This window comes from Somniosus microcephalus, chromosome 5 (assembly GCF_052327205.1).
Source record: "Somniosus microcephalus isolate GS21.2 chromosome 5, FLI_Smic_1.0, whole genome shotgun sequence".
In the NCBI taxonomy this organism is placed as follows: domain Eukaryota; kingdom Metazoa; phylum Chordata; class Chondrichthyes; order Squaliformes; family Somniosidae; genus Somniosus; species Somniosus microcephalus.
In genome coordinates this window covers 56877069-56899864 of record NC_140991.1, presented here as the reverse complement: position 1 = coordinate 56899864, position 22796 = coordinate 56877069, and the positions used below count along the sequence as shown (strand labels likewise).

At 47.7% G+C, this 22796-nt stretch overlaps 1 protein-coding gene across 3 annotated transcripts in view; it reads left to right on the top strand.

The window, feature by feature from the left end:
- Window positions 1-22796, top strand: part of LOC147117050 (integrin beta-1-like) — a 166022-nt gene that overhangs the window by 36685 nt on the left and 106541 nt on the right. For 2 of the 3 annotated variants that reach the window (XM_085987645.1, XM_085987647.1), the window contains exons 2-3: window positions 6847-6916; window positions 17774-17859. In XM_085987645.1, the coding sequence (XP_085843771.1) occupies window positions 6847-6916; window positions 17774-17859 (156 nt within the window). Of the gene's footprint in view, window positions 1-391; window positions 460-6846; window positions 6917-17773; window positions 17860-22796 lie in introns of those variants that run through there. The other variant, XM_085987646.1, reaches the window with a different exon arrangement.

Genomic DNA, 22796 nt, shown 5'->3' with positions numbered 1-22796 from the left:
TTGATTGCGAGCTTGACACCAGTCAATACGGTAATGTAATGTGCATTGTATTATGGGAATTTATAGTAATCTGGGATGTAATGTTTAAGTTATCCACCAGATGGAGCCAAATATTAAGGGTTCACATTCACCAGTATTTAAGGTAATGGGTCATGCATTCAATGTCCTGGTACACCAGTTTATAAGGTAATGTGGCATTGCATTATGGGTATGACTCAGAGGTTCATCCTCCATCTTGGCTCATGCAGTAAGAAATGTGCCTGGCCTCCAGCTTGTAAGAGCTATGTCTCTCTGCTACACTGTGTAAATAAACAGTTGGGTTTTGTTCCTAATATCTCACTTCTCTCAGTTTCTGACCTTACCACTCGGATATCACATATTGGCGACGAGGATAAACAGATCACATCTTGATGAAGAAAAAAAAGAAAAGGAACACTGAATAACGGATCATGACTGCTGGTAGGAAAGATCTCTGCTTTTGATGTTTAGACGCAGACCTGGGATGAATACTGCGAGGTGTTGATGCATTTCTTTGAAGCAAATGATATAATTGATGTCGGAAAAGGGAGAGCTATTTTGCTCACTTCCGTGGGAAGTCAGATGTATAGTTTATTGAGAACCTTATGCAGTCCTGAAAAGCCTGGAGACAGATCATTTGCTGACTTAGTGGCCTTGCTGAAGGACCATTTCAATCCCAGACCGAGTGAGATTGTACAGTGTTTCAAACTTAATTCACGGAACAGAAAACCGGGAGAGACTGTATTGGATTATGTAGTGGTGTTGTGGAAATTGGCACATGATTGCAATTATGGCAACAACCTGAAAGACATGCTGAGAGATAGGCTAGTTTGCGGGATAATGGATGATCGAATGCAACGGAGATTATTGTCTGAGACTGGGCTTACGTATGAAAAAGCGTTGGAACTTGCTCAAGCCATAGAGACAGCGAACCGAGATGTAAAAGAAATACAAGGTTCAGACTGGGCTACTACAAAGCGAGTTGCAGGTCAGGTTATTGTGCACAAGATAAGCATGCGTCAGAAACCACAACGTGAGCATGTTATAGATGCAATGGCGATCACCTGGCGAGGGAATGCAGGTTTCTGGAGGAAAAGTGCCACAAATGTGGGAAAAAAGGACATATAAAACGTGCATGCAGGGCAAAAGCAACCGTGGAGGAATATAAACCAAAAGGGGGAGGAAAGCAAAACTTAGGAAGAGAAGTGAAAAAACAGGGAGCACATCACATCAGCGGAGAAGCTGAGAAAGAAGACGACATGTTCATAATGCATAGTATGGTAGAGAACATTCCAAAAGTGGATCCTATCATTTTGCAACTGACAGTAAATGACTCTAAGGTCAACTTTGAAGTGGATACAGGATGCGGTGTGACCATCATGAACAGGGAGGAGTACTCAAGTTTGTGGAACCGTGCAAAAGTTCCAGAGTTAAAGTCTTGCTCTATGCAGTTTAAAACATATACTGGTGAACGAGTGGCGACATTGGGTACAGCTACTGTAACTGTGCAACACAGGGACACCGTGGAACAGCTATCTGTAGTTGTACTATCGGGTTCCGGACCAAACCTGTTAGGTCGGGGCTGGATACAAGAACTTAAATTAGATTGGGGAGCAATAAATCAAATAGAGGGAGGCAAACAGTTGTCTTTGCAAGAAGTGTTGATTGAACATGAGAACGTGTTCAAGGAAGAACTTGGCACATTTAATGGCCCCCCAGCTAAGATTTATGTAGACAAGGAGGCACTGCCAAGGTTTTTTAAACAACGACCTGTGCCGTATGCCATGAAACCGAAGGTAGAGGTTGAGCTTGACCATCTTTTGAGAGAGAACATACTGGAACCCGTGTAATGTTCAGAATGGGCAGCTCCCATTGTACCTGTTTTAAAACCGGACAATTCGGTAAGACTCTGTGGAGACTATAAATTGACAGTAAATAGGGTGTCTAAAATAGAACAGTATCCTATTCCCAAAACAGAGGATCTCTTTGCAAACCTGGCTGGAGGGAAGAAATTCACGAAGCTGGATATGAGTCATGCATACTTGCAGATTACACTAGATGAGGAATCCAAGAAGTATGTAACCATAAATACACACAAGGGTTTGTTTACCTATAACCGCTTACCATTCGGTGTCTCATCTGGTCCAGCTATTTTCCAGAGGACTATCGAGGGTGTACTGCAAGGGATCCCACATGTTTCAATCTATCTGGATGACATTCTGGTGACAGGAAGAACCAACCAGGAGCACCTGAGCACTCTGAGAGAGGTACTACAAAGATTGGATAAGGCTGGGTTATGGCTCAAGAGGAGTAAGTGCACTTTCCTGGGGAATGAGGCCGTGTTCCTGGGACACAGAGTGGATGCCACCAGGCTCCATCCAATCAAGGAGAAGGTACAAGCACTGCAGGAGGCCCCAGCTCCTACCAATGTGACTGAGTTAAAAGCTTACCTGGGACTGCTAAACTATTATAACAGATTTTTACCAAACTTGGCAACAGTGTTAGCACCGCTTCACAAACTTCTGCGCAAGGAGACACAGTGGCAGTGGGGAGAGGAACAGTGGGTTTCATTTGAACAGTCCAAGAAACTGATGCTGTCCTCGGATGTGCTGGTTCACTACAATGCAGAGAAAGACATCATTCTCTCTTGTGATGCTTCACCTTACGGGGTGAGGGCGGTTCTTTCACACAGCTTGGAAGATGGAACAGAAAGACCAATAGGGTTTATGTCTCGGACTCTGACACTGGCGGAAAAAAACGATTCCCAGTTAGATAAAGAGGGGTTAGCAGTAATGTTTGGGTTACAGAGGTTTCACAAGTACATATATGGCAGGAAATTCACCATATGCACCGATCATAAACCTCTTCTATCTCTTTTTAATGAAATGAAAGCAGTACCACAGATGGTGTCACCCCGGATCCAGAGGTGGGCAGTGACGTTGAGGGCATATGAGTATGTCATCGTTTACAAGGCGGGCAAGTATCATGGGAACGCAGATGCCTTGAGCCGTCTTCCACTGCCAGGTACACCTATCCGTGCAGCTTCAGAGGACAGAGTTTTGATGTTGGAGGACACAGACACGGCAATTGTGACCGCAGAACAAGTAAGGACATGGACCGGTAAAGATCCAGTACTGTCTAGAGTCCGAGAATATGTGATGAGGGGTTGGCCACAGCATCCGGAAGGGACTGATTTCACACCTTACAGTGTCAGGAAAACAGAGCTGGGTGTGCAGGATGGTTGCGTGTTGTGGGGAGCACGAGTGATTATTCCACAGCCAGCACGACAGTCTATCCTAGGGCAACTACATCAGTGTCATCCTGGAGTTTTGCGTATGAAAGCCTTGGCAAGGATTTACTTGTGGTGGCCAAAGCTAGATGAGGAGATAGAAAATCTAGTTAAGACATGCAGCACTTGTCAAGTACACAGGAAGGCACCAGCAGCGGCTCCTCTCCACCCCTGGGAGTGGCCGGATAAACCATGGAGAAGATTACATGTAGATTATGCAGGTCCATTCATGGGAAAGATGTTCCTCATAATCATTGATGCCCATTCCAAATGGATGGATGTTTACCCTGTAAATTCTGCTTCATCTACTGTTACTATAGACTGCCTGTGTAGGAGTTTTAGTAATCAAGGGCTACCGGAGATCGTAGTAAGTGACAATGCCACGTGTTTTGTGAGTACAGGAACAAAAGAGTTCATGAGAAACAATGGCATAGTGCACGTGACCTCAGCTCCATATCATCCTTCTTCAAATGGACTGGCGGAGAGAGCCGTACAAACATTTAAGGAGATGATGAAAAAAAGTGCGGAAGGGAGTTTGGCAGCCAAGGTATCACGAGTTCTGTTCAGCTACAGAATAACACCTCAATCTACCACAGGACTCTCTCCTGCTGAGCTGTTGTTAGGACGTCGACTACGCTCCACTCTTGACCTGGTTCACCCAGATCTAAAAAGGAAGGTGGAAAACCGACAAATCAAACAAAAGGAGAACCATGACAGAAGGACAAAGAGCCGCAGTTTTGGAGAAGGAGATACGGTCCTTACCAGGAATTTCAGTTATGGTCCAAAATGGATTCCTGGTGTCATAGACTCAATGACCGGTCCAGTATCATATACGGTCATGGTGGGAACTGGTCAGGTAGTATGCAGACATGTAGATCAGATACTGACCAGACAAGGGGAAATCGAAATGGAGGTTCCAGAGGAGATGTCGGAGGACAAGTTGGCCCCCAGTTATCCAAATGCATGGGTGGTACCACCACTACGAACAGAGCCAGTTCCACCTGGACCCCTTCGTCAAGAGGAAACCATCGTAGCAGAGTCAGATACTCTGAGTACTGCTCAGGAGCAGCAGGTGGCTCAACCACAACCAAGCAGGGACTTGACTGTAAGACGTTCACTAAGGTCTCACAAGCCGCCAGAGAGATTGATAACGACCTGCTAGATTCGTTCAGTATGGACTATCGTTAAAGGAGTTTCCTTATGGGACTTTTTATGAATGTTGTTAAGAAATTAATGTTCAACTTAAGAGGGGAGGGATATAGTAATCTGGGATGTAATGTTTAAGTTATCCACCAGATGGAGCCAAATATTAAGAGTTCACATTCACCAGTATTTAAGGTAATGGGTCATGTATTCAATGTCCTGGTACACCAGTTATTACGGTAATGTGGCATTGCATTATGGGTATCACTCAGAGGTTCATCCTCCATCTTGGCTCGTGCAGTAAGAAATGTGCCTGGCCTCCAGCTTGTAAGAGCTATGTCTCTCTGCTACACCGTGTAAATAAACAGTTGGGTTTTGTTCCTAATATCTCGCTTCTCTCAGCTTCTGATCTTACCACTCGGATATCACAGAATTACCCGGGAAAACGGCAGTCGGCCATTTTACGCAATAAAGTGAACATCGCAGTTATAAGCCTGTCTGCCTGACTCTGATTTAATTCGACGTATCTACATGCTTGATTTAATGCATTAAAGCGTAGATACAACAGTCATTATTCATGTGAGACTGTACTGTCAGGATATTTGTCCATGGAAACAGCTGATCCTGTCCTTATCCTTAATCCATCCATTCAGCAGGGAAGGTTGGATAGTGACCACATCCTGGTTTGAAACCACTGAGGACAAACTCCACCTTGGCTGAAGACAGCTAATTCAACAACACAGACCAGGATCAAACCAGGATTCTTTCTGATCTGTATTAATGTCAGTGCTACACCATGCAGCATAGTTGCTCACTAACCCAGTGCTATGGAATAATTCACGGGGGAAGGAAATCTCCTGATTTCCCATATAGCCCCCCCCCCCCCACCCACTACCGACTCAATTCTGTGGCAGCATTTGGTCTGCACCTGTTACAGAGACAGGCCCTACTGTACTCTGTCCCTCAGGAGAAACACTGGTCTCCACCTCCTTTTTCCTGATTTTTGTATCTGGTGAGTAAGTGCTCACTGGCTGCTGACCCCAGAACTATCTCCTTTCTCCCTGATGTTCGGCTTCGCTGACCAGTCTTCCTACTGTTGATCGAGTATACTTCGGATGTCACTGGTTTCACCATTTTGAATTTCAAAGGCCTATTCATAGAAAGGTCTGTTCATAGCGCTGCTTCCTTATTGGTGGATTTCAAAGTTCTCCATCCACGAGAGAGCAGCACTGAGAACAGAACTTTGCAAACTACCAGGCTGAAAAGAAAGAAAGACATGCATTTATATAGCGCCTCTCATGACCTCAGGACGTCCCAAAGAGCTTTACAGCCAACAAAGTATTTTGAAGTGTAGTCACTGTTTCAATGTAGGATCTCGGTTTAACGTCTCATCCCCAAGACGGCACCTCCGACAGTTCAGCGCTCCCTCAGCACTGCACTGGAGTGTCAGCCTGGATTTTTGTGCTCAAGTCTCTGGAGTGAGACTATGAACCCACAACCTCCTGACTCAACAGGTTGACACACAAGTAACCCCGGGGACATCTGAAGTATACGTGGCTTTGTGAGCTGTATAGCTACAGCTTGAGGGCAGATATGGCCCATGGTTTGCTGTTTGTTCAGCACAGGTTTACAGTAAATGGTCTTAAAGAGATTTGTCCTTTCATGCCTTATAGTGGAATCCTTTTTTGTGGTGACTTCCTCCAATTCCTTTGAATTTTCCTGAATTTCACTTTGGGAAATGTGAGGATAGGTTACATTTAACCCCAGATGGGCTCAAAGTCGAATGTGTAAAATCTACTGAAGCTTTAGTAGATATTTAACTCTTTGATAATTGTGTACTTTAATACAAAAATGTGGAGGTTTTCTTAACAGAAACAAAACCCTACCTGTGACTTCTGAGAAAATGGATTTTAAAGTGGGGGGGGTGGGGGGGGGCGGTGGTCAGTCCAATTCCAGTTATTCTGGGCGCTATAATCTGTATTGCATTGTTACAAAAAATGTACCTTAATTTTCTCAAGTGGAGAAATCTTGAAAGGCTGGTAAAGTATGTAGTGAAATCCTGTAACATCTCATCACAATTGTAACTCGACAGCTAGTGAGATTTTGTAAAAGCAGTTTCCGGGCTCTGTCAGAAATCTTGCTACCTAATCTGCTTTTGCTTAATTTGTAAAATTAATTAGAAGTTTTTTTTTAAATAATGTGCTGCAGAGCAAATAGAACCTGTGGAACAACTTTGAATATTCAAGTAGAATACTATTTGTCAGAACTTGTACTATTTCTAAAACTGAAGTCTTATGTGCTTTTACAATGCAAAGATGGTATTGTACCAACACATGTATATACTAATATATAAATGTAATTCAGAATCCCTTCATTACTGTTTCTTTCTCTTTCAGATGGATTTGAAGCACATCCTAAATACAATGCTGATTTGTTGCGGGCTGTGGCAGGGTCTAGCTCATCCAGGTAACACCTTTAAACGAACACAGCATATTCCTGACCATTTAACACACAAGTGGCAGCTTGGTTCAGTGCAGCACTCTTGCCTCTTAAGTCAGAAGGTCATGAGTTTAAGCCTCAAAGCAGAACTCAAGCACCTAATCTAGGATGATACTTCAATGCAGACTTGAGGAGTGCATTGTCAGAGATGCTGCCTTTCAGATGAGATGTAGATTAAATTGCAGTCTGGACATTATTTGAATAAGAACAGGGGAGTTCTCTCGGCGTCCTGACCAGCATTTATCCCTCAAAACAATAACCACCAAGACAGATTAACTGACCCATTGCAGTTAGTGGGGACTTTGCTGTATGGAAATTAGCTGCTATATTTATCTACAGAACAACAGTGACTAAACTTCGAAAGTGATTAATTGGCTGTGAAGTGCTTTGGCATGACCTAAGGATGTGATAAGGTGCTACATAAACACGAGTTCTCTTTTAAGATGTTCAAACACACACCAAGAATTATCCAACATTCCCTATAAATGCTGCTATTTTCATGATCGATCAAGTGGTTAGAAGCCTAGCTCAGGAATGTGGTGAACTTGAGTTTCAGTGGCACAACTCACTTGAGTTTATTTGCTTCCATTGAGATGTTTCATAGAAACATAGAAACATAGAAGATAGGAGCAGGAGTAGGCCATTCGGCCCTTCGAGCCTGCTCCGCCATTCAATGAGATCATGGCTGATCATCCAAATTCAGTACCCTGTCCCTGCCTTCTCCCCATATCCCTTGATCCCTTTAGCCTTAAGAAATATATCCAACTCTTTCTTGAATATATTTAATGAACTGGCCTCCACTGCCCTCTGTGGCAGAGAATTCCACAGGTTCACCACTCTCTGGGTGAAGAAATTCCTCCTCATTTCAGTCCTAAATGGCTTACCCCTTATCCTTAGACTATGGCCCCTGGTTCTGGACTCCCCGGCCATCAGAAACATCCTTCCTGCATCTAGTCTGTCCAGGCCTGACAGAATTTTATAGGTTTCGATGAGATCCCCTCTCAATCTTCTAAACTCCAGTGAGTATAAGCCCAATCGACACAATCTCTCCTCATACGTCATTCCTGCCATCCCAGGTATCAGCCTGGTGAATCTTCGCTGCACTCCTTCCATGGCAAGAACGTCCTTCCTCAGGTAAGGCGACCAAAACTGCACACAATACTCAAGGTGCAGTCTCACCAAGGCCCTGTACAACTGTAGCAAGACATCCTTGTTCCTGTACTCGAACCCTCTTGCTACGAAGGCCAACATACCATTTGCCTTCTTAACCGCCTGCTGCATCTGCATGCTTACCTTCAGCGACTGGTGCACAAGAACACCCAGGTCTCTTTGCACTTCCCCTTCTCCCAATCTATTGCCATTCAAATAATAATCTGCCTTCCTGTTTTTGCCACCAAAGTGGATAACCTCACATTTATCCACATTATAGCGTCAGTTCTCAGGTGCCTAGAGTGGATGGGGTGCCAGTTACTGCGAATCTACGTAATAAAGAGCAGCTTTATCGGTGTAGACCAATGGGGAGATTTTTCTAAAGCTGCACAAAATGATATTTTTTCACACTTTTTAATGAACCTATATCCGTTTTAAGATTGAGGGCAGGATTTTCATCGGGCCGTTGAGGCGGGATTGGAGGCGTGTGGGGGGTTAAAATTGCAAAAACTGGCGGGCGGGCCCAATCCCGCCTCCAAGCAATTTTCATTAATTTGTGTCTAATGGTCCCGTCTCCGTCCCGCCTCCAAGAGGTGGGATAGGCCGTTAAGGCCCTTAACAAGCACTAAATTGCCTCTATAATGCCATTTTGAAAGGCCTTTGCGATTTTAACCCTTTTCCCACGTGAAATACGCCTGTTCTGAAACACGACGGTGAAACCTGGCGGGAGCACAATTGGATCGCTGACTATCAGCTGCAGCTCAACCATTATAAGGAGATTTGATCAGCCATCATTTGCAGGTGGCAGGACTTTGTTGTCTCAGGTCTGGGGGAACTTTTAGAAGGCATAACCACAGCTGTGGAAGTTTGGAGCCTGACACACATCTCCAGTGTGACCTCCTGGGAAACCCCTCTCGCCACCTTCACTGAGTGCTTCCTCAACTGAGGCATATACCAGAAGCATGGGAGCCATTTATTTCCTTCCCTTCTGGACATCAGATGAGGATGAAGACCAGCCGCTGCTCCAGCAGAACCATGAACAACAGCAGCACCAACAGCAGCAGCACCAGCAGGAGCGCCAAGCTGCTGCTCACCCACCTGAAGCTGCACAGGCCAGAAGGGGCCAGCGCATGGAAGCCCGTCGGCACAGGAGATACCCCCCAAACAGGGTCTACAGACACAGGGTCAGGTACCTCAACATGTCTGAGCAGCAGTGCCAAAGGCGGCTCTGACTTTCGCAAGAGGTAGTGGGTGACATCTGCGCAATGCTGCAACAAGACCTGCAGTCCAAAGGACCAGGTGGACAACCCTTACCAGTGGCCGTCAAAGTCACCACCGCACTCAACTTTTTTGCCTCAGGCTCATTCCAGGGATCAGCAGCAGACATCAGCGGCATCTCCCAGGCGGCCGCACACACTTGCATCACGCAGGTAACCGATGCCCTCTTTGCCATCGCGCACAATCACATCCATTTCACCAAGGATCAAGCAAGTGTCATGGCGCGTGCGGTTGGATTAGCTAATCTGCCAGGCTTTCCAAGGGTGCAGGGTGTCGTTGACTGCACATATGTGGCCCTTAAGGCACCCCATCGCAATCCAGGTATTTTTGTCAACCGCAAGGGCTTCCACTCCGTTGACGTTCAGCTGGTGCGTGACCACAAGAAGGAAATTTTGCATGTTTGTGCCAAGTACCCTGGCAGTTGCCATGATGCCTTCATACTGCGCCAGTCTAGTGTGCCTCTGCTATTCAGTCTGCCAGACCAACTTAACGGATGGCTACTTGGAGACAAGGGCTATCCCCTGAAGACGTGGCTAATGACGCTGTTGAGGAGCCCATCCAACGAAGCTGAGGAGCGCTACAACTCCAGCCACATGTCCACCAGAGCCATAATCGAGCAAACCATCGGTTTGCTGAAGATGCGCTTCAGATGCCTGGATAGATCAGGTGGAGCCCTGCAGTACTCAGCAGCCAGGGTCTCCAGAATCGTCGTGGTTTGCTGTGCACTTCACAACATGGCACAGTGTCGTGGCTTGCAGATTCCTGAGGACCAAGTGGCTCCTCACATATCTTCCTCAGATGAGGAGGAGGAGGAGGAGTAGGAGGAGAGCGAAAACGAACATCTTGCAGAGGCCCATCAACCAGCGGCAGCAGTACGCGAGAACATTGCTGCCCGGGATGCAAGGAATGCACTCATCTTGGCCAGATTTGCTTAGCCTAGCCAATCAAGCAATTTTGCCTCGCAGCTTCTTACCTGAGCATCGACAATGGCCATGAACCAGCGGATTCCTAGCAATTTGACCACCATACTGACAATTGCAAGTAATCCTAAGCCCTCAATGTGAAAGTCCCATTCGCGAAATGACACACTACAGCAGTAGCCATCAGATTTTTTATTTACATTATTCATTTGATGGCTTTTTCACATAAAACATCAAATTTCACCCAAGTGACTACCCTTGTGACTACTTGTGCAATGTAATGAAATCTGTTTGTCTTGATCCTGTATTCGTTTTGCACTCATGTATATTACCCTCCCCCACTGTGTATTGTTTCACTTCCTCTTTCCCGACTAACCTGGGAGGTTCCAGGTCTTGGCTCTTGGCTCCGCCCCTGACTTCTCTTACATAAAGATCCCAGGATCTGTATGACTCATTCCTGTGAACCAGTCGGCGTGTTGAGATGTTAGCTCTGATCTTAATGATTAAAAGCCAACTTGTTTAAGTCTATAACTTCTAGTTTTGTGGTTATTGAAGGCCCATCAATTTTAATCACTAAAGAATACTAGGATGGATCGACTCCTAAAACCAGAGCGTCTGGACTTGGATCCACATTCTGCTGAAGCATCAAATCAATTTGGACACTGGCTCAAATGCTTCGAACTCTTCGCGGGGGCCTCATCCGCTAGCGAGGTAGATAAACTGAGTCTACTGACTACTCGCGTAAGTCATCAGATTTATTCGTTCATCCGGGACGCCACCTCTTACACAGAGGCCATCACTATCCTGAAGGCCCAATACCAGAGGCCGGTAAACGAAGTGTACGCCAGACATCTGCTGGCTACACGCAGGCAGCGACCAGAGGAATCAATGGACGATTTCTTACAGGGCCTAAAGGACCTGGTCCGGGACTGTAACTGCAAGGCCGTGACGGCCAACGCGTACTCTGACGAATTGGTCCGCGATTCCTTCATCACGGGCCTCAAATCGAATTATATCTGGCAGAGACTGCTGGAGAAGGAGGTCCTGGACTTAAAAAAGGCAGTGGCCACTGCGCGATCGCTGGACGTGGCCCAGAAAAACTCTGACTTTTATTCTTCCGGCCATGCGGCCCTCACCGCCTCATGCGCGCCGAGGGGGCCGCCATCTTGGAATCAGCCATCTTCCCCATCCAGGTCTCAGACCAGCTCTACGCCGCCGGAGTCCCCACACAGAAGTTCACCCAGGAGTCCTACTACAGCGGCAATGTCTCGAGGCCCGAAATGCTACTTCTGCGGCCAGGCCAAGCACCCCAGACAACGATGCCCAGCGAAGGACGCTACATGCTTCAAATGTAAGAAAAAGGGGCATTTTAGCAAAGCCTGCAGGGGGAATCCGATTTCCAACTCCGTCACCGCCTCATGCGTGCCGTGTGGGCCGCCATCTTGGGATCCGCCATCTTTTCCCGACTCAACGGCCGCCCAGGGCCCAACAGTGGCTTCGATCACGGTGGATCAATCCAGGCCACACCCGTTGACAAAATCCATGATGGACATACAGGTAAACGGGAATTTAATGAAATGTTTAATTGACTGTGGGAGTACCGAGAGTTTTATCCACCCTAGCCTGGTACGGCAGCACTCATTAATGGTAACCCCTACACGGAGCAGAATTGCTATGGCTGCTAAGCCCCACACTTCAGACATTTTGGGCTACTGTGTGGTAACACTGACTGTAAAAGGCATGGACTACAAGGATTTTAAACTCCTCGTGATGCTAGAACTCTGTGTTAATGTAATCTTGGGCCTGGACTTCCAGTGCCACCACGAAAGTGTCACGCTAGCATATGGTGGGTCCCAGCCGCCACTCACAGTCTGTGGCCTATCAACCTTAAAAATCAGCCCGCCCTCTTTATTCGCTAATCTCGCTTCGAACTGTAGGCCCATAGCGACCAAAAGTAGACGGTACAGTCTGGAAGACAGACACTTTATCAAGGCAGAAGTGGACAGACTCCTGCGGGAAGGCATTATTGAATGCAGTACCAGCCCGTGGCGTGCCCAAGTAGTCATAGTTAAAAATAGCAAAAAGAAACGGATGGTAATTGACTACAGCCAGACTGTTAATATTTATACCCAGCTGGACGCCTACCCTTTACCCCGCATATCAGAAATGGTCAACCAGATTGCGCAATACCGAGTCTTCTCGACTATCGACCTCAAATCCGCATATCACCAGCTCCCCATTAGAACGGAGGACCGCCCATACACCGCCTTCGAGGCGAACAGGCGCCTCTACCATTTTCTCAGAGTGCCCTTCGGGGTAACAAATGGGGTCTCGGTCTTCCAACGTGAGATGGACCGCATGGTTGACGAGAATAAACTACAAGCTACCTACCCCTATCTGGACAATGTCACTATCTGTGGGCACAACCAGCAAGACCACGATCTAAATCTTGCGAGATTTTTAAAAACTGCCCTAAAGCTGAATCTAACCTACAACGAAGACAAACGTGTCTTCAACACAACCCGTCTCTGTATCCTCGGCTGTGTGGTGGAAGATGGGGTAATTGGACCGGACCCTGACCGATTACGCCCCCTAAAGGAACTGCCCCTGCCACACAATCCCAAAGCTTTAAAAAGGTGCCTGGGATTTTTTTCGTATTATGCCCAATGGGTGCCCAATTACTCTGATAAGGCCCGACCTCTCATTAAATCGACGTCCTTCCCACTATCAGCTGAAGCTCGGGAGGCTTTCACCAGTATTAAACAGGACATTGAAAGGGCTGCAGTGTGTGCAGTGGACGAATGCATTCCCTTTCAAGTCGAAAGCGATGCGTCAGACTTTGCCTTAGCTGCGACCCTCAATCAGGCTGGGAGACCTGTGGCCTTCTTCTCCCGAACCCTTCAGGGACCTGAAATCAGGCACTCTTCTGTCGAGAAGGAGGCGCAGGCTATAGTGGAGGCAGTGCGGCATTGGAGACACTACCTAGCCGGCAAACGTTTCACCCTGCTCACCGACCAGCAGTCGGTGGCTTTCATGTTTAATAACAAACAAAGGGGGAAAATCAAGAATGACAAAATACTCAGGTGGAGGATCGAACTATCCACGTTCGACTATGATATTATGTACAGGCCGGGAGCCCTTAATGAACCCCCAGACGCCCTATCGCGGGGAATGTGTGCCAGCATTCATACGGACAAATTACAGGGTCTCCACAACGACCTCTGTCACCCAGGGGTCACCCGACTATACCATTTGATAAAGTCCCGCAATCTGCCCCACTCCATCGAGGAGGTCAGGGCAATGACCAGAGCCTGCCGCACCTGTGCGGAATGCAAGCCTCGTTTCTACAGGCCTGACCGTGCACACCTTATCAAAGCCACACGGTCATTCGAGCGCCTAAGTCTGGACTTCAAGGGACCCCTTCCCTCTGCCGACCGTAACGTATACTTCCTCAATATCATTGATGAATATTCCCGCTTCCCCTTCACCATTCCCTGCCCAGACATGACCAGTGCCACGGTCATCAAGTGTCTCTGTAATCTATTCTGCATGTTTGGCATGCTGAACTACATACACAGCGATAGGGGGACGTCATTCATGAGTGATGAGCTGCGCCAGTTCTTGCTCTTGAAGGGGATAGCCACTAGCAGAACCACTAGCTACAACCCCCGGGGTAATGGGCAAGTGGAAAGGGAGAATGCTATTGTTTGGAAGGCTGTCACGTTAGCCTTAAGGTCAAAAGGCCTTCCGACCTCCCGCTGGCAGGAAGTCCTCCCAGACGTGCTCCACTCCATAAGGTCTCTGTTATGTACTGTCACTAATGCTACCCCTCACGAAAAGATGTTCGTTTTCCCCAGGAAATCCACCTCGGGCTTATCTCTACCCACGTGGCTGACGTCTCCGGGGACAGTACTATTGCGGAAACACGTGAGAGGCCATAAAACGGACCCCCTTGTGGAAAAGGTACAGCTCCTCCATGCAAACCCTCAGTACACCTATATCGAATACTCTGACGGGCGAGAGGACACTGTTTCCATAAAAGACCTCGCTCCCTCGGGGAGCGGAGAGAACGATGGGAGACTACCCGATGAAGACCTACACTACAAAGAGACAGGACGCCCAGAGGTATCAATACCCAACTTTAACCTGGAGGACACTGCAGATAACCTGGAAGACACCGCGGAGGCCCGGACAGCGGAGGAACTAGAATCCACTCCCCTAGAGGCACCCCAACCGGCTTTGCGCTGAACACTGAGAACTGCAAAACCTCCTGACAGACTCACTTATACCAACTTTTAAGAAACATCACCCCGATGGACTAAATCTATAGAAGGGGTGAATGTAATGAAATCTGTTTGTCTTGATCCTGTATTCGTTTTGCACTCATGTATATTACCCTCCCCCACTGTGTATAGTTTCACTTCCGCTTTCCCGACTAACCTGGGAGGTTCCAGGTCTTGGCTCTTGGCTCCGCCCCTGACTTCTCTTACATAAAGATCCCAGGATCTGTATGACTCATTCCTGTGAACCAGTCGGCGTGTTGAGATGTTAGCTCTGATCTTAATGATTAAAAGCCAACTTGTTTAAGTCTATAACTTCTAGTTTTGTGGTTATTGAAGGCCCATCATGCAGTATCTTTCTCTTACGTGTGCTCCTACGTGGTGCTTCCCCTGTGGCTCCAGCAGATGTGGAGACCCCTTGCTCACTTTCCTGCTGCTCCTGTCTCGACACCTTTGGCGGGTGTCCTCTGTGGTTGCGAACCTGTGAGGGCTCGTAAACGGTCTGCTGCTCCTGCGGCTGTGCAGGGGTTGAGACGCCAACCTCAGTTGGGTGTGGACCCTGGTGGGGCTCTGACCGAGGGCTCTGCAGTGGCATGGAAGTGTGAGCACTTGGAGAGGAGCCCACACTTCCTTGTTCTCTGCCACCATGGATCAGGTCCCCCTCAGCGCTTGCAAGTGGCTTGAGAGCACCTTGCTGCACATCAGGGGGGCCATGGGGACCCGTATCTGCACTGGCAGTCCTACTCAGAAGGACTTCCATGAAGGTCTGGTTTCTCTGTTCAATAGATGAACATCGCTCCTCCAGAGATGTCATTCTATTCTGAACACTCACCATGTTTCCTGCACTCTGGCGACTTATCACCTCCATGGAGGTTGCCATCCTTTCCATGGTGATGCGTTCATGCGCCAATGACTCCACAAAGGCTCTGCTCATGTTCGCAATGGACTCCTCCATTCGCTCCACACTCGCAGTGACCCTGGAGACAGAACCTGCCAGAGACTCCTGCATCTGTACTTGGAGTTCCAGCACTGCTGATCTCATGGATGGACCCAGAGGCAGAGGGTCGACATGCAGCTGAGCCGAGCTGGCAGAGTCCTGCGCCCTCCGACTAGGACTCTCCACTGCTGTCCCTGTCTCCACAATCTGCTGATGCTCACTTGTGAGCTGTGATACACCAGGTGACAACACTACTTTATGTCCCGAAGGTCCCACCGAGGTGTGAGTGTCTGCGCTGGTGCTGGGTGCACTGAATTCTGCTGACGCTGCGCCCTCAGAGGTTGCAGCTTCCTCTGAGGAGTCTGGATGCTCAGGCTCTTCCTCCTGGCTAGTGGGGACGAGTGCTTGCAATGGTCCTGTGGGGGAGTAAAGGAAAGAGTCAAAGATGTGATGCCAAGGTTACATGCACATTGCATATTGCAGATGATCATAAGTCCATTTGTTAGAGCTTCAGAATCATTATCAGCGACTCATGCAATGTCAATGAGAGAGATGGAAAACTATTCTGTCACCAGCTTGCTGTGATGCACCCGTCTGTCCGTCCCCCACTTGCGCATCTTCCTCCACTCCTATGATCTCCAGGACCGCCTCCTCCCAGGGGGTGAGGTGGGCTACTGAGGGTGACCCTCCTCCTGTCCTTGCTCTTTCTCTCTTATTGTGAGCTCTCTTTTCCTGCAATGAGGGAGACAAGTGGAGGTTGAGTGAGAATGAAGGAGTGAGTGTAGAGATTCCATAGCGTAGATACTTAGAAGGAGACAAAGATGGAGTGAGGTGGCAAGACCAAGGGCCCTCCCTGTGTGTTGTCAATTGTTTTCATAGCATCACAGTGATGGGGAGTGTGAGGGCTGCATAGGCAAATAGTTAGGTGAATGTGACCATAGAGAGAAAGGGGATGGGTAAGGGTGCATGGATGTCGGTGTCAAGTGGGATGTGGAGGAAGAGATTGCTAAAGCTGAGTGCTGGTGAGGAGAGGCAATGGGGATCAGATTGAGGGTGATGGGAAATTCATACTCACTTTTCCAGTGCGCAAAAGGTCATGAAACCTCTTCCTGCACTGAATCCAGGTTCTGCGGGTTACTGACAATGAGTTGACCTCCTCTGCCACCTGGATCCACACAGCCTTGGTCTGCTGGGGAGGCTTCTTCCTCCCTGAAGAAGGGAAGAGCACCTCTTTATGAGCTCTTGCTCCCTCGACTAAAGCCTGCAGGGCAACGTCATCAAACCTGGGAGCAAACCTAGGTCTCTCGCTGGTCATTATGCCTCCAGGTCCCGCTAGCATGAAAGGCCAAAATGTTGGCAGTCTGCAGAAGAAGCAAGGCTTGTTACTGACCTTAAATGCAGCAGCAATGATAATGTCATCGGAGGCGACTTTCAGACAGGAAAAACTCATTTGCCATGGGTTCCCACACGTTGGAACTCAATTGGCCAATTAAGTTAAAATCGCATCAATCTCCCACATCGATTTAGATTCGGGTGGATAACACGAAATGCGGATTACACGACCCCAGCCCGTCCCTAAATCAAAATCCAGCCCTGAGACTCTGTTAAGTTTAATGATCAGAAAATGAGATTATTTTTGCTTCTCTAAATCTTCCTTTGGGTTTCAATCCTTATTTCTCCTCTGCCAAAGTTGGTAATGTACTGAGAATACTAGCATTTTCAATGGAGGTTGTGGGCCCCACCATAGGGGTCAAGGCCTAGGTCATGGCATGGACCCCAAAGAGGATTTGGAAAATTTAAAAATTCTTAAGGGGCCGCTGAGGGCACGGTCAGGAAGTTTCCAGGGGTTGGCCCTTGATACCCCACCCAGCCCAGACATCTACGCCACCATTTTCAACGTCCTGCACAAGGCAGGTGCCTTTAGATGCACCACTAGTGGCACAGGGACCCGCCAGAGGATGCTACTGAGGTGGGCTCCCTCCTGACCCCACAAACTTGGGCAGGGTCACTGATAGAGGTTACATCGGTGTAGCTATCGGGATCATTGACCCGTGGATTTTTGATCCCAAAGTACTTAACGTGTACAATTTAAGAAATTCCTGGCTGTACCCAGTCTTAGTCAATCACAGGAATTGTGTGGATTTAATCTGTTTTAAATTGCTAATTTTGGAGCAATTTTCATTGTAATGTTAAATACTTATTTGCGCCTGTTTTGGCATAAATGACTGCAGTGGTCTTAATTTGCCTTTTCATGTTACAGATCCCAGTCAGTGTTTAAAAGCCAATGCAAAATCATGTGGGGAATGTATACAAGCTGGAAAAAATTGCGGATGGTGCACCAAAAATGTAAGTTATCGGTGATTTGTCCTATGAAAATAGCAGATAGTTCTGCTTATTGCTACGATCTGGACTTCATCAAACCAATGTTTTCAAATTTCTAGAGGACACTATGGCAATGGATTATGACATTGTTTTCAGAAGCATGCATAACCCATGTCATAAGTTCCGCAGCTACAAACTGACACGCAAAAGAAAAGAACACTTTGAATAGCCCCATCAGTAGTGATACACTATGGAGTACTTGTAAGCAATGCTCCCCCTGTAAACTGCACCGCCTCCTACGCGGCCTGCCTCCCCCAATGCGCGGCCCATTCAAATTTTTGTGCACACGCGGTATCTACAATGTAGAAACATAGAAACATAGAAAAATAGGAGCAGGAGTAGGCCATTCAGCCCTTCGAGCCTGCTCCGCCATTCAATATGATCATGGCTGATCCTCTATCTCAATACCATATTCCTGCTCTCTCCCCATACCCCTTGATGCCTTTTGTGTCTAGAAATCTATCTATCTCCTTCTTAAATATATTCAGTGACTTGGCCTCCACAGCCTTCTGTGGTAGAGAATTCCATAGGTTCACCACTTTTTAAGTGAAGACATTTCTCCTCATTTCCATCTTAAATGTACCCTGTATCCTGAGATTGTGACTCCTCGTTCGAGACCGCCCAGCCAGGGGAAACATGCTCCCTGCATCCAGTCTCTCTGGCCCTGTCAGAATTTTATAAGTTTCAATGAGATCCCCTCTCATTCTCCTAAACTCTAGTGAATACAGGCCTGGTCGACCCAATATCTCCTCATACAACAGTCCTGCCTGTAACGTCCGTGTATAATCAGACACAGACTGCGGAGAAAGGTACAAATGATGTTTACTCAACGTGGCTCAGACTGCAACTGAACTGTACAGATTACTACTCAACATTATATACAGGTGTGGTCACTGCCGGTACTACAGTATACATGAGCTGTAAAAAGTAGTCCCCCCCCTTAAAGGTACATACATTACAATTCCTCCCCTTTTAGATTAACAGTACCATAACACTCATTTAACAATTAAATATCAAACTAATTACAATGAACACTTTTAACATGCAACATTAGCTGAAAATAGTCTATTTATAAATTCAGTCTTTGGGGAGGCTTCCTGATCCTTTCTGGATAGCGCCTTTCCCGAGTGTCTTGCTCTTGGTGCGGAGGCGATTCTGGCCCCCTGTCGTCGGTTGGTTCATCAGCTTCCGATGCTACTGTTTCTGGGGTAGATGCTACCTGTACGTCGGGTTCATCACCAGGTACGTATGGGCGAGGCATGGGGTTGACTTGTTCCTGTGACTCTAGGATCTGGTCAGCTTGGCGTCTCACGATGCTCTCCCCAACGTCCACTGTGTACATTAGTGGGCCCTGCCGTGTGCATATCATTCCTGGCTGCCATTTTTCTGTTCGGTAGTCGCGGGCCAAGACTGGTTGCCCTACATTGAAGCTCCTTGTTGGCTTCTCATGGATGTGCTGGAATTGCTTACTCTCAACATCTCTTCGTACGTTTGGTCTGAGCAAATCCAGGCGAGATCTTAACCTTCGGTTAAAGAACATCATGGCTGGGGCCTGGTTGGTGACTGCATGTGTCGCATTCCGGTAGGCGAACAGGAAATTGTCCACCTTGTGCTGCAGCAGAATGTTGTCATTGTACATAGCCTTTATTGCCTTCTTAAAGGTTTGTACGAACCTCTCAGCCAATCCATTTGTGGCTGGATGATACGGGGCAGATGTGTAATGCCTTACCCCATTCTTTTTCAAGAACCTCCGGAACTCTTCGGACACAAACTGTGGTCCGTTGTCGGAGCAAATCTGTTCTGGCAAGCCATTCCTGGCAAAAATGGTCCATAGGACTGCAATACTTTTCTCCGTGGTGGTGGAGGACATTTTGATGACCTCAGGCCATTTCGAGTGCGCATCCACGGCTATTAAAAACATTGAGCCCATGAATGGTCCAGCAAAATCAATATGCACCCATTGCCATGGAGATGAGGGCCACTCCCATGGGTGTAGAGGGGCCTGTGGTGGTGCATTTTGGACTTTCTGGCATCCTGAGCAGCTCTTGGTCAGGTCCTCGATTTGTTTATCGATTCTCGGCCACCACACATAAGCCCTGGCTAGGCTTTTCATTTTTACCCCTCCCAGATGACCCTCATGAAGCTCATTGAGCACTCTATCCCTTAACTTGGGTGGAATTACCACTCGGGATCCACACATCACGGTCACAGAAATCACAGAAACCCCACAGTGCAGATAGAGGCCATTTCGGCCCATCGAGCCTGCACCGACACATATCCCACCCGATCCCCGTAACCCCTACACCAACACATATCCCACCCTATCCCCGTAACCCCACGTATTTAATCCCCCTAACACTAAGGGTCAATTTATCATAGCCAATCAACCTAACCCACACATCTTTGGACTGTGGGAGGAAACCGGAGCACCCAGAGGAAACCCACGCAAACACGGGGAGAATGTACAAGCTCCACACAGACAGTCACCCGAGGCCGGATTCGAACCCGGGTCCCTGGCGCTGTGAGGCAACAGTGCTAACCACTATGCCCCCGGCACACTGACAGCTGTTCTCTCCTTGTCAAGAATGCTGGCAACAGTGAGTCGCCATGTGCTGGCCATCCCTTCACCGTCAAATCATATACCCGAGACAGTGTCGGGTCATTTCGGGTTTCCTTCTCGATACAAGCGTTAGTTACAGGTCGGTATTCAACTATAGTCGAATGGAATATTTCGACAGGATCCACTGCTGGTGCTTCCTCCGCAGTAGGCAGTGGCAGGCGTGATAGCCCATCAGCATTTCCATGCTGTTTCGTGCCCTTATATTCAATCTCGTAGTGGTGCGCCCCTAGAAAAAGTGACCATCTTTGTAGTCGTTGCGCAGTCATCACCGGAACGCCCTTCTTCAGATTAAAAATGGAGACAAGAGGCTGGTGATCAGTCAGCAAGGTGAATTTCTGCCCGTGCAGATAGTGATTGAACTTTTTCACTCCCCACACTAGGCTGAGGGCCACCCTGTCAATCTGGGCATAGTTACGCTCGGCTGAGGTTAGTGATCGTGACGCAAAGGCTATTGGCCTCTCTGAGCCGTCCGAGAATTTGTGCGACAGCACCGCTCCAATGCCGTAGGGTGACGCATCACATGCCAACCGAATTGGTAATGCTGGGTTGTAATGGGCCAATACCTCTTTCGATGTGATTAGTGTTTTGCTCTTCTGGAAAGCTCATCTACATTCGTCACTCCACTTCCATGGCACCCCAGTTTGCAGTAGGGTGTTCAGTGGGTTTAGTATTGTAGACAAATTTGGCAAGAACTTATGGTAGTAGTTTACCAGCCCGAGGAACGACCTCAATTGTAACACATTTTCCGGTGCTGGAGCCTTGACTACTGCCTCAATCTTCTCTGGGGACTTATGTAACCCCTCTTTATCGATAACGTGGCCACAATACGAGATCTGTTTTCTAAAAAACTCGCATTTGGAGCGGTTAGCTCGGAGCCCATATTCCTGCAATCTTGTGAGCACCTGCTCCAGGTTGGCAAGGTGATCACTGTCATTTTCGCCCGTGACCAGGATGTCGTCCAAATAACACTGGGTCCCTGGGATCCCTTGCAGGACTTGTTCCATTGCCCTCTGCCAAATAGCCGGAGCTGATGCTACCCCGAATACCAGCCGGTTGTATTGATAGAGACCTTTATGGGTGTTGATTGTGAGGTATTTTTTTGATGCTTCTTCTACCTCCATTTGCAGATACGCCTGGGCCAGATCAATCTTAGTGAAGCGTTTCCCTCCAGATAGCGAGGCGAAAATATCTTCAATCCGCAGAAGTGGATATTGTACGGTGTGAAGGGCCGGGTTCACTGTTACCTTAAAGTCCCCACAGATGCAAACCTTCCTTGGTTCCCCAGGCATGCTGCTCAACGACTTTTTCATCACAGGGATGATGGGTGTAGCCCACTCACTCCAGTCTACCTTGGACAGTACACCTGAACGTTCCAGACTCTCTAGCTCTGCTTCGACGGCTGGGCGGATCGCATAAGGTACTGGTCTGGCCTTAAAAAATTTTGGACTTGCGTTTTCTTCAATTTTAATTGTCGCTGTCATGCCTTTTAGTGTTCCGAGTCCTTGCTGGAACACTTCTTTCGCGTCAGTTAGGATCTTTGACAGTCGCCCAGGTGTGACGTCGTCATCCTTTTTGTCAGCCACAGTCAGTGCCTGTATGGAATGCCAATCCAGTTGTATTTTCCGGATCCATTCACGTCCCAGTAATGGTGGTCCTCCATCTTGCAATACATACAGGTCTAGTTTTGGTGTTTCCTTACCGTTATATATAACGGTCACCCTTATTTTTCCTTTGGGGTAGACTTTTTGCCCCGTGTACGTCTTCAAAATAATTTTTGTGTCTCTCAAGGGTATGTGTGAGAATAGCCACTCGTAGTCCCGTCGGTTTATGACTGTTAGAGCTGATCCTGTGTCCCTGCGATCCCTTGCAGGACTTGTTCCATTGCCCTCTGCCAATGGACTCCTGCTATCTTGAGAGTGACCCAAATGGTTCGGTGATCCTCCGTTGTGATCACATTATGTAGTTTCAGACAACTCAGTTCCCTGCTTTCGGAGTCGGTATCACTCTTTTGTTCGTCTGAACTATTCTCCGTTATCTTATGTACCTTCTTGTACTTCCATTTGGTCGGTTTCTTATTGCTGGTTTTCTTTCCCGACCTGTAGACTCGTGCTATGTGTCCTACTTTTCCAGACTGTCTGCACACTTTGTCTTTGAACCAGCAATCATTCTGGTCGTGTGTTGTTCTGCCGCAGCGATAGCACTTCTCTGTTCCATATGACATTTCGTTGGTGCCATATTCTTGCAGTCTCTGTTGTATCTCTGCAGCGCCCCGTGCTGCTGC